The 12,475-nt window shown below is 29.8% G+C and overlaps 3 protein-coding genes across 3 annotated transcripts; all 3 read left to right on the forward strand.

The window, feature by feature from the left end:
- Nucleotides 1-6,951: 6,951 nt before the first annotated feature.
- On the forward strand, nt 6,952-8,511 carry GO595_006256 (Tubulin-tyrosine ligase family protein; the record flags this gene model as incomplete). Its single annotated transcript, XM_067919589.1, has 1 exon — nt 6,952-8,511. One exon carries the CDS (start codon nt 6,952-6,954, stop codon nt 8,509-8,511), a length of 1,560 nt encoding a protein of 519 aa, XP_067773571.1.
- Nucleotides 8,512-10,321: 1,810 nt separating this feature from the next.
- Nucleotides 10,322-12,001, forward strand: GO595_006257 (uncharacterized protein; the record flags this gene model as incomplete). Its single annotated transcript, XM_067919590.1, has 1 exon — nt 10,322-12,001. The coding sequence occupies one exon, from the start codon at nt 10,322-10,324 to the stop codon at nt 11,999-12,001; it is 1,680 nt and encodes a 559-aa protein (XP_067773572.1).
- A 103-nt stretch (nt 12,002-12,104) lies between these two features.
- Nucleotides 12,105-12,422, forward strand: GO595_006258 (60S acidic ribosomal protein P1; the record flags this gene model as incomplete). The annotated part of the gene is made up of 1 exon (XM_067919591.1): nt 12,105-12,422. One exon carries the CDS (start codon nt 12,105-12,107, stop codon nt 12,420-12,422), a length of 318 nt encoding a protein of 105 aa, XP_067773573.1.
- Nucleotides 12,423-12,475: the final 53 nt, after the last annotated feature.

Genomic DNA, 12,475 nt, shown 5'->3' on the forward strand with positions numbered 1-12,475 from the left:
GTGAAACCGCTTCTGAAAAATTATCGAAAGAGAAAAATTCTGAACTAAACAAATTCTCAAAAAAATCAATGAGATTAAGTGAATTGAATTATTTTCGTGTTAAAATAATATGAGTTATCATGTTTTTGAAACTTTTCATAAATTATAATTATAATAATAATGATATGGTAGAATACATGCTGGTTCACCTGCAAATACAATATCTGTCAAATCTGATCTGATTATAGAAAATATCAATATTTTATAGAATTCATCAAAATCGCTTTATCCAGTTACTCATACGAGGATTGACCATAAACTCATTTTCTTCATATAATGGATCCAATTCGATAAATGTAGAATTTATTGTTGACAATTTTCATCTGCACCCTAATACCATTGAACTAATTCGCAATATGATCAATATATGCGCCAAAGACGATGCAATCAATATATTATAACACAATGAAACATTTGCGATCCGAACAAACAAAGCATCCTATACCAATTTTTTCAAAATATTTGATTATATCTGAATAACATTATGAGAATTTGGATTTGATTATTTGTTCTAATTTTCTTATGCATAATATGCTTGAGTCTTTAGGGTAATAAAGATATTTTAAATTTGACTTATCTTGAAACATTTACATAAACCATTTTATAATATTAAAACACATATTTTATTATTACAAAATCATATGTTATCAAGTGTTTAAAGGCTTATTATTGAAAATTTCAATACTGCATTGGAGGGAGCGACAAATGACGCGATTTCGCGAAAACCAAAATTATCACAAAAATTGCAATCAAAAATTCACTTTTTGAATCACAAGAAAAATGACAAAAATGTTTTGGTTTGCGCTGTTTGTTATTACACACCAAATCTTTATAGATGAAAACAGCACACTAATCGTAAGTGCCAGTGATCTTGAACAAGGGACGCACAAACAATACCATAATAAAACAAAAATTCTTGAATTTGATGAAACTGTTACCACATTACCAGAATCAGCTTTCAGTACATGGAGCATAGAATCAGTAATACTTGGTGAAAAAATTACATCAATTGGAAACTTTACCTTTGCTTTTTGTTATTATTTACAAAATGTTACCATTAAAAATCTTGAAGAAATTCCTTTTGCAGCATTTGCTGTTTGTGGCAGGTTAACTTCGATTGACTTTGGTCCAAATATAAAATTCATTGGAAATGTGTCATTTCTCTTCTGTAGCTCTTTAACAGATATTACTATTCCAAGTGGTGTCACCACCATTAATGCAGGCACATTTGCTTTTTGCACCAATTTAAAGAATGTAATACTCAATGATAATGTTGTATCCATTAAAAACTCAGCATTCCTTAGATGTCGGTCTTTAATTAATGTTCAATTTGGCTCAGGTCTTACATCGTTAGGCAATGCTACATTTTATGGTTGCAAGAATTTGACACAAATTACATTGCCATCTTCACTTGTTACACTTGAATCATATTCATTCTGTGATTGTTCTATTTTAAATTCCATTTCTTTTGGTGATAAATTAGAAACAATTGGACATCATTCATTTAGCAATTGCACTAAATTAACGAAAATTCAACTTCCAAATTTAATTAAAACAATTGAAAGCAATTTATTTAATAATTGCACATCATTAACAGAAATTATATTTAATGAAAACATCGAAACGATTTCCGAATATTCATTTTCATTCTGTAAATCATTAACAAACATTCGAATTCCAAATTCAGTTAAAGAAATTGGAAGTTATTCATTTTATAATTGTATTTCACTTACGACAATTACATTAAATGAAAACTTGGTAATGATTAACTCATCTTCTTTTCAAGGATGTGAATCACTTAAAAGCATTGAACTACCAAAACAAATTACTACAATTTCTGATTCATTATTTTCTTCATGTATTAATTTGGAGACAATTAAATTTAATGAAAATATTACATACATTGGAAGTAACGCATTTGGTAACTGTGAAAAATTAACAGAATTTACAATTCCCAAATCGATAAATACGATTTCTGATTCATTATTCCGTTCATGTAAAGGTTTAACTAAAGTTACATTTTTAGGAGAAGTTACATCAATTGGATCATATTCATTTTATGAATGTATTAATTTGGAGACATTTAATTTTATCGAAAGTATTACTGAAATTGGAAATTATTCATTTTCTAATTGTTATAAGTTAAATAACATAAATTTACCGAATTCGATAAATAAAATCGGAACGAACGCATTTTCAAATTGCGTAAATTTGAACACAATAACTTTAAGTAATTCATTGACATTAATTTCATCCGGATTATTCTATAATTGTAGTAAATTAACAACTATTAACTTACCAAATAACATAACACTTCTTGAATCGAATTCTTTTGCATATTGTGTCGCGTTACAAAACATTAATATTCCAAATTCGATCAACGAAATTAATGATTATTCATTTAAATCATGTTTAGAATTATCAAACATTAAATTAAACGAAAATGTACAAAGAATTGGTAATAATGTATTCGAAACATGTACTAAATTATCAAACATTACAATTCCAAACAAAGTGAAAACTATTGGAAGTTACGCGTTTTTGAATTGTAATAACTTAAACTTAATTGTTATTGGCGAAAATGTCGAAAGTATCGGGAAAAATGCTTTCGATGGATGCCATAACTTAAACTGCGTTTATTATTACGGAGATAAGGATCCAAAATATGATAATTCGTTTGTGAATACTTTTGTAAGTTTGGTTATGGTTAAGGACACTTACGGAAGTGAGACATTCTGCGGAATTAATGTCGCTAAAGCAAAGGCTGTCGACGGCTGCCCCGTGGATGGTGTAATCGGAGATAGTAATAATAATAAAACAGTTATCATCGCTGTTGTGGTTGTAATTATTGTTATAATAATTATCGCAGCGGTGGTTGTATTCGTGTATAGGCACAGGAAATCGAAGAGATACGAAAATTTGCCAAATGTTAACCCATGAATAAAAAACAAACTGTAATTTTAATGATGATATTACTTGAAGTAAATTGTTGTTTATGTTTAAGAATGTAATAATAACAAGAAAAAACATTTTGATCGAAATTTAAATTCATTTTTAAACAAAAAATAATTTTAATGAATGATATTACTTGAAGTAAATTGTTGTTTATGTTTAAGAACGTGATAATAACAAGAAAAAACATTTTGATCGAAATTTAAATGCATTTTAAACAAAAAGTAATTTTAATGAATGATATTACTTGAAGTAAATTGTTGTTTATGTTTAAGAACGTGATAATAACAAGAAAAAATATTTTGATCGAAATTTAAATGCATTTTAAACAAAAAATAATTTTAATGAATGATATTACTTGAAATAAATTTTTGTTTATGTTTAAGAACGTGATAATAACAAGAAAAAATATTTTGATCGAAATTTAAATTCATTTTTAAACAAAAAATAATTATGAACATTATTCTAATTTTTATAAACCATATTTAGCAGCATATAATGTGATTGGTGGGCATTGTCCATAAACGTATTCTTTGAATACAGTTAATCCTGCAAATGTATTTCCTTGATATGACTTCAAAACAGATATTTTCAAGAAAATAGTTTTATAAAATATGTTTCTTTCTACATACGGTTCTTGTTCACCATAATATAAAACACATCTGAGAGAAATGCATTCAGCAAATGCATATTCTCCGATTTCATTGATATTTCTTCCAATAAAAATCATTTTTAAATTTGTACATCTAAGGAAAGAACATTTTTCAATTCTTAATAATGAATTAGGGAAAAATAAAATTGTTAAACCATTACAACTTTGAAAAGAAAAACTGGAAATTATTTTTAACTTTTCATTCATATGAAAGAATTTAATATTGTTACAATGGAAAAATGCACTTTCTGCGATAGTTTCAATATTTTCAGGGATAAAATATTCTTCTATAACTTTTCCTTCTGGAAAATATATTATTGTTGTGAAACCTTTATCATATAGAATCCCATCATTATTGAAATTTGAAAAATGATTATTATTTGGACTTACAAAGATATTTTCTAAAGATTTACAATTTTGTAATGAAAATGCATTGACCTCAAAAAGAGAGTCTCCTACATAAATTTTTTTTAAATTTATACAATTAAAAAAAGAATATAAAGCAACTATTTGCACAAATTTAAGATTAATTTCTAATAAGTTCATGCAAAAACAAAATGCATAATCAGGAATTACTCGAAGATTATTCCCAAGTTCAACTGAAGTTAAGTTATCACAGTGAAAAAAAATTCCATCTCCAATACGAATTAAAGAGTTTGGAAAGACAATTCCCATGACTGATTTGCAGAAACCAAAACTTACATCATCAATTCTTTCTATTCCATAACCTAAATTAATAACTTTTGCATTTACACATTGAGTAAATGCAAAAGTCCCAATCTCTTTTAAAGAATTAGGAAGATTAATACTTTCTAGAGAAATACAATACGAAAAAGCATTACTCCCAATTTTTGTGATATTGTTTCCAAAAAATACATTTCTTAGACTTTGACAATCATTAAATGCAAAATCTTCAATAATTGATGTTGAGTGCCAAATTATAACTTCATTTAATAAATCCCAAGAATTAAATGCGCCCCATCCTATCGTATGAACACCATCCCAAAATATTATTTTATCAACTTGATCATCATGAGGAACATCTTCTACAACAAATATATTTGAAAAATTAAGTACACTTGAATGAGATTGTAAATGGAAAATAGCAAATATAACAAAATTAAACATTCTTCTAGGTGGATTCAAAAAAAATAAAAAGTTAATTACAAGATTTCAAAATTTTATTTATTCTAAAACTTAAACAAAAAGTGAATAAATTATAAATTTTACACTAAATGAATTTAAATTGTACAATAAACAAATAAATTTCTTGTTATTGGTGGCAATTACTTTATAATTTGAATATTGATAAAATAATCATACTCAAGCTTTATTAGGCAAGTTGAGATGTTCATAAAATAGATGAAGATTTTTTTGCTGAAATCATATTATTTTAAATATTTTATATACATAATAAAAAGAATTTAAAGTTTTTTATTTATTTTCTTTTGTTTTTTTTCGTTTTGAAAGTATTGAATTGATTTTGATCGTCAAAAATTGATGGAGAATGTTGGAACAGAACAAACAGGCGTTTCACAAAAAAGTCTTGTTTCAACATTAATCCTTTCTCTCATAAGTTTTTTCGTATCAATTGGGTGTTGTTACTTTGCACTTTTTTCAGTTTCTTTTAAGTATGGATTATTATCATCAGCCGATAAAATTGCTTTGTTTGAAGAGACCATTATTAACAAATTAATTACACAGTTTGTTATTTCAAATGTTTATCTTTTTCCTGGCCATGAATTTTCTTTTGAAGAAAGTCGAAAATGGACATTAGGATTACTTTATTTATTTGAATCCCAATATAGAATGAATGGAGTTTCTTCTGGCTATCTTTCTTCGAACGAATATTTACACATTTCACCAGATTCTTTAATTTCTTGTATTCAATCTTATCATAATATGAAAATAGAAGAACTCAATGCAAATGTTGGTCACAAAATGGGACCATATATATTTGGTTCCCCAGGAAATGTCTATTATTACTTCCCGAACTACACAGAAGGCGGAAAACTTCTTTTTCCCCTCTCATCGAAAACATTTTTTGATGTGCAAACAAACCCTCTCGAATTTGAGATTGAAAAAATTCAGATGTTTACTGGAATCAGTACAATCAAAAGAAATTTTGTGCAAAACAAGAGACCGTTTATTGTCGGCTTAACGATACCAAATAAACGGTTCGAAATCCAATCAAAACATGGAAACTTTAATTGTTCTTTTAATAATTCATTGAAATGTAAATATATATCACTTCCACCACCTTCTCCTTATCTTGTTCATCCCAATCCGAATGGGGTTTATGATAAAGGTGAATCTGTTGTAATGGATATTGTCGGATTTGATGATGAATTAGTGATCCCAATCAACGACACCTATAACATTAAAGGAGGGTTTATATTAAGAGATGAATATCATCAATATGGTCATTCAATGGAATATTATACTTCCAAAGTAAGCTTAGCACAAGAAAACGAACTATGTCCAGATCCTTATGATGTTAAGAAGTGGATTCCAACCACTTTGGACTGCTTTTTAAACGAAAGTTCTCAGTGCAATTATACAGAGTTAGAATGTATTAACGAAGATTTTTGCAACAAATCAATGTTTTATGCTTACGTTTCAGATAACAAAGTTATAGAATGGAGTAATACAACAGAACCAGTAGAAAAAGAAATTGAAATTTTATCTGATTACATAAGTCTTGCTTTTCTTCCTAAAAACATTTCCAACCCTAACCAGGGTTTGTGTTGTTACTCAGTAATTCCATATTCTTCGGTTATTGAGATGATTCATCAAAATAAAAATGGATTTCTTTTTGAAGCATTTGACATCACTATCGAATGGGAAACGCATAGTTATCCCAAGAAGATGAAATCATGCTTCAATTATACAGAGTTAGTGGAATCAATTAAAAAATTTACACCTCTTCCAACAGATCCTGACATATATGAACCTTACGAACTATGATTTGTTTTGAATAAATGTAAAAAAGCGATTTTATTATATGACATTCTTTTGTTTTCACAGTTTGGTTTGTGGTTCATCCAGAATTTTATGTAACATAAACTTGTGAAAAATGATCCAACTTTTTAAGAGCGCAAACAAATTTTTGAACATTAATTCTGTTGAAATCGACCAAAGCTCTACGGTTTATTATAAAAAGTTTTCTTTTTTAAACGTACAAAAGGCTCATCGATTTATGAAGAAAATTATGGTCATTGAAAAGCCAAAAGCATTGAATACCATTCTCACAAAATCAGTTATCGTCACAGAAAATTCAAACAAAAAATGTTTGAACATTTTGCGGCATGATAACAAAAGGAACAGAGATTGATGCCACACGTGCAAAATACAAGACATCAATCGAAGCTCTTGAACAATTTGGTTTTGTGAGTGTTCCTAAGGAGCAAAATCCTCCGTTGATATGGATTGACGGTATTATATCAATTGCTGAAGCCGAAGCTCTTCTTCCATATCAACGTGTCAACAAAATCCCATGCATGGATTTTTTATGTTTCAAGTCTACTATGTTTTCAGAACTTAATGCAATCAAATCGTTTTTTCCAACATATTTCGAATTCTATCCTCACACATACTGTCTACCAGGTGAACTCCCTGAACTTGAGCGAGATCATATCCACATCTGTAATCAAACAGCAGTTGCGCCAACATGGGTAATCAAGCCCAGAGCAGGCAGTTGTGGCAAAGGCATTCATTTTATTCAATCCACGCAAGAAGCTAACAACATTACCACACCATCCATAGCACAACTTCTTGTTAATCCATTTCTAATTGACAAAAAGAAATTTGATTTCCGTTTTTATGTTTTAATCTCATCCTTAGATCCTCTTGCCGTCTTTATATACCGCGAAGGTATAGCACGTTTCTGCACACAGCCTTATTCCCCGCCGTCGCGTTCCGCCGGAGAAAATCCATTTTCTCTTCTCACCAACACCGCCATCAACAAAAAGTGCCACGACATCAAACCTGAGGAGTTCACTCGTCCTGCGTCCGAAGTTCTTCGTACTGTTGTCTCTCTTAAGCCTCAATGCTCACGCGTATGGGATGAGATTTGTACAGCTACTGTACTGACTATAGTTGGCTTATATCCATCTATAATAGCTACACTTCCACTTAATGGCGGAGCTCCATTAGCAACAAAATTACTTGATCCTAATGCGCCAAAACTCATTGTACCACGACGTCCATTATGGGATAAAAGTTCACATTATAATTTTATAGGCGCACAAAAGAAACGAGCATCCACCAAAAAGCGAAAGAAGAAAATCATTACAACGAACACGCATATTCCAAATTTTGATAATAATGAAAGTCCTAAGTTACCATATGATTCTATTCCTGTTAAAGAACGTGTGTTGACTGAAGCGCAGCATTATTTTCATATATTAGGAATTGATATAATTTTAGATACCGAAGGACATCCAATGGTATTAGAACTGAATGATAGACCATCGCTACAAGTGACAGCGCCTTTCGAATTGGGCTTGAAGGAGTCAATGATCAAAGAAGCATTTGAACATCTGCGACTTGATGCGCTAACAAACGGAAACAATTCAAATTCAAATTGGCAGCAAATTTTGCCAGTATCAGAAAATTCACAGCTTTACATGCCGATAAAGGCAATGATGCAACATCAAAGTGGGCTGAAGTATTATGGGAGAACTAGCGCTAAAAGCCCTGGAACACAAAGAATGGTTAACGCTGGAATAGCAGCTGATCCATTGGAGGTAAGGAAAAGAATTAAAAAGAAGGAAGAAATGAAATCAAATAACAATAATAATAATAATAACAATTTGCATCAAATTACAAAGGTAACAATTGCATGTGAATTACCTCATATAGAATAATGTTTTGAATAAATATATAAAATTTATTTTTGTTAGTAACTTCTTCACATTGTTTACTGATGGGAAATATAACGTCTGCAGACAAAACAGGAAATGGTTTGTGGCAGCGCATTATCGAGTTTCGAAGGAAGTAATTTTATATGTTGTTTAAGTCATATTAAAAGTTTGTGAAGATCTGGAGATAAATGGGGTTACCCAAAGTGCGTACGGACGTATTTAAGAAAAAGAGTCGGAACTTCAAAATAAAACTAAATATTTTCGTTATATTAATATATATATATATATATAACTTTATGTTGTGTTTAAGGAGAGAATCAAAAAATGAGAAAAAATGATTATTTATGATTGCAAACATTTTCCTTCTTGCTACAAGATTTATATGTTTTCTTTGAGTCATGATGAACTTATTATTTAATTTTACTTAAATAAAACTGAAAATAGATGAACAGAAGTTTGCAAAACATTAAAAACACAATTTTATACATGATATAAAAAGATGATTTTTATTTTTTTGAAAAGTAAATTTCAAATTATTTTCCTCATTTAAATAAAGACAATTTACTCAATGTTTTGTACATTTGAGGATTTCCATTAGACTTTGCTACTGTATGAATGAGATTGCTTCCTTTGTAAACAAAAGTTATTGAGAATAAAATGATTTAAATTCGCGTAATAATAAACGGTCAAAATGCAAAACACGGAATTCGACCAAGAAATTTATAAATGCATTCATGAATTCACAAATAATAATAACGACATACGAGAAGCCGCTGTAAATGCATTTTTTCAGTACCAAGAAAAAAACCCAGATGAAGTTGCAGTATCACTCTTAAAAATTTTACTTTCAAATCTCAATTCAAGTGACAGATTCTCAGCTTTGGTTCGCTTATCTTACTATCTTAAGCTTCAGGTTGCTGTAAAAAATCCCGAAATCTTATCTGAAATTCGACAAAAATGTGTTGACATATTGGATTCACCAGATTTACCAGACCAAATGATAAATTATATATTTCTTTTATTCAGTGAATTATACTTTGTTTATTTAAAATTTGATAATCTATATCAAGCAGGACAGATTCTAGATTTTTTCTTATACTCTCTTTTAGGGAAATACAAATACCAAGCATTATGTTTTTTTAATGAATGGTTTCTTTATCACCCAATTCCAGGAGTTTTTGGAGGCATTCTTCCTTTAATCAAACTTGATGATCCTGACGAGAAAATTCGTGCTGCCTCACTTTTATTTATCTTAGGTGTTTCTGCAAAGAATATTCTCTCTGTTGATATGCCAGATGTTCCTTTAATTTTGAAATCGTTATCACCTGTTTTATTTACAGAAACTATTCCAAAAGTTGTCAAACACCTTGCTTCATCACCACTGTTTTATCCTTTAGAATTTATTGCCCAATTTGTTGATCTTTTATTATTTTATAGTGCCAATGAACAATTAGATGAACTCCATCGGGTCAATTGTATGTATGTATTTTTTTGTATTATTATGAGCAGTAAATTTGCTTGTCAATATTTTTATAAGAATTCTTCTAACTTGTTTCCGTTCATCTTGTTCATCATCCAACAACCGCACAAAAATTCAGAACTTTACAAACAGACTTTTAACGCTCTTGATGTAATAAATCAAACAGAAGACTTCATTTTGTTTATTCCAATTTTCAAAGAATTATCCAAAAGTGACAACAAATATATTGCATCCACTTTTTTATATTTCTCATTTTCTATTGAACAAGTTCCTCTAGCACTTGTTTATTCACTTGATCCCGATTTTTTCGTGCGAAAAAATGGGCTCAAAATAATGCAAAATTTTATCAAATCATTTTATAACAGATTAACAGATGAAGAATTTATTCAAATAGGAAATCAATTACTTATATCATTTAATACATATGGTGATCGTAGAGCATTAAAAGTATTTACATCATGGTGTTATAAAGCTAAAAAAGAAATTCTTGAAGCAATTGCAGATGACATTTTACAACTTTATTTTAGACATCAAAGCATTGAAGTAATCCATTGCGTAGCTTCGTTGTGTTATATTGATCCACAAAAATATAATCAAGTCGGAATTGAATTACTTGATAAAATTTTATTCATATGTAAAAATGCACCTGAAAGAATTGGATATTGTCTTGATTCACTACCATTTGTATCTAAATCCGCCGGCCATGACCATACTTTAAATTTTTTAGTACAAACAATTGATCAGTTTTGTAGCAGAGAAAATATTGTTTGTCTAATTAGTAAAGAATACTTGTTGACTCTCGCTTCAATAGGACCAGATGTAGCGCAATTTGAAGACAAAATTGGTAACTTTATCATGTCATTATTAAGTTCTGAAGAAATCAAATTTTCGTCCGGTGAATTAACAACAATTGTATCATTTATCCCATATTTAACAGGTGTTTTCCCGAATTTTGAGGGAAAATATCTTAAGTTTTTTGTTGGGTTTGCATTTGATCAATTAAAGAAAATCGAAGAATTCGAAGCATTGAATTTTGCGGTTGATTTCTATTTGAAAGAGGCATTGATAAATTTACTCGCAGACTTTTTGAACACGTTCGATGAAAATATTGAATTATTTACTCATGTTTATGCTTACTTTTTGGAAAAATTTAAATGTGAAAAGTTTTATATCGTCGTTGTAGCGTTCGCAAAATTGTATGAGGCGATCGTCGAATCAAGTTTTTTCGGCGAGCAAAAAAAGCAAGAATCAATCCATGTATTTCCACAATTGGTAAAGTATTGCTATGAATTCGTTCTCCAATACAGAAAAAATGGAAATGAATTGGATATTGGTGAATATGATAAATTGATTATGCTCATAAAATGCTTATGCAAAATAATCCAGGAAATATTCGTACCACAGATTGTTAAGGACAACTTTATTGACATCAATTATTTCGATTTCGAGACATTACCAGATTTTTTACCATTCTATGCACAATGTTGCGCATTATACATAACACACGTCCCACAAGACGACGTTGTACCACAACTCGTAATGACATTAATGTGCATGACAAAGGGTTCAAATTTAGATGCCATCGCAATCGCAATTCATGGATTATCAATCTTCTTCTCAAGGGGTAACGTTGCTACAGGAGATGTAGATGCATTTGTTAATATTTTATTTGAACTTGCGAAAAACAAAAACATATTCAACGAATGTGTAAATGATATGTTAAGAGTTATCATGGTAACATCACAGCCAAGGGCATTCTTGGAAAGTGTAATTCAGATTGCAGGCGAATGCAATAATTTTGATCTAGATGCATTTTTAAATTTCATTGATACAATAAAGCAAATGGAAAAAAATGATGAACTCTGCATAAGATCATTACAATTGATTTGTGGAGCTATAAGAAATGGAGCATTGTCAAATGAGGAATTAGATAATTTAAGGAAAATATTGTTTGAATGGAGACCACCTCCAGAGAACCTGTCAGTTGTTTACCAGGTTTTAAATGTTTTTTAAAGTAAAATAGATTTTTATTGTATGATATTTCCATTTATACTGAGAAAACCGTTACAAAACCGTAAAAACCTCCGTGTGACGGTTTTGGCCTCCCTTTCGAAGAATGGCTTCACCAGAACTCGCAGTTGTTTATTCAGCCCTCATCCTCAACGATGATGGAATCGAAATAACATCCGACAAGATTAACAAGCTCATCAGTGCTGCTGGTGTTAAACTTGAATCATATTGGGTTGATCTTTTCGCTGAATACTTCAAGAACCATGATATCTCTGAACTTGTTAAGGGTACCGCTCTCGGTGGTGCTGCCCCAGCTGGAGGCGCCTCTGCTGCTGCTACTGAGGAAAAGAAAGAAGAAGAAAAGAAGAAGGAAGAAGAAGAAGTTGTTGAAATGATGGGTGGATTTGATGACCTCTTTGATTAAATAAAAAATACCAAAATATAAAATGGATATTGAAAGAAAATTTTTCATTTGTT

Source organism: Histomonas meleagridis, assembly GCF_020186115.1.
Source record: "Histomonas meleagridis strain 2922-C6/04-10x chromosome Unknown contig_41, whole genome shotgun sequence".
Taxonomy (NCBI): Eukaryota; Parabasalia; order Tritrichomonadida; family Dientamoebidae; genus Histomonas; species Histomonas meleagridis.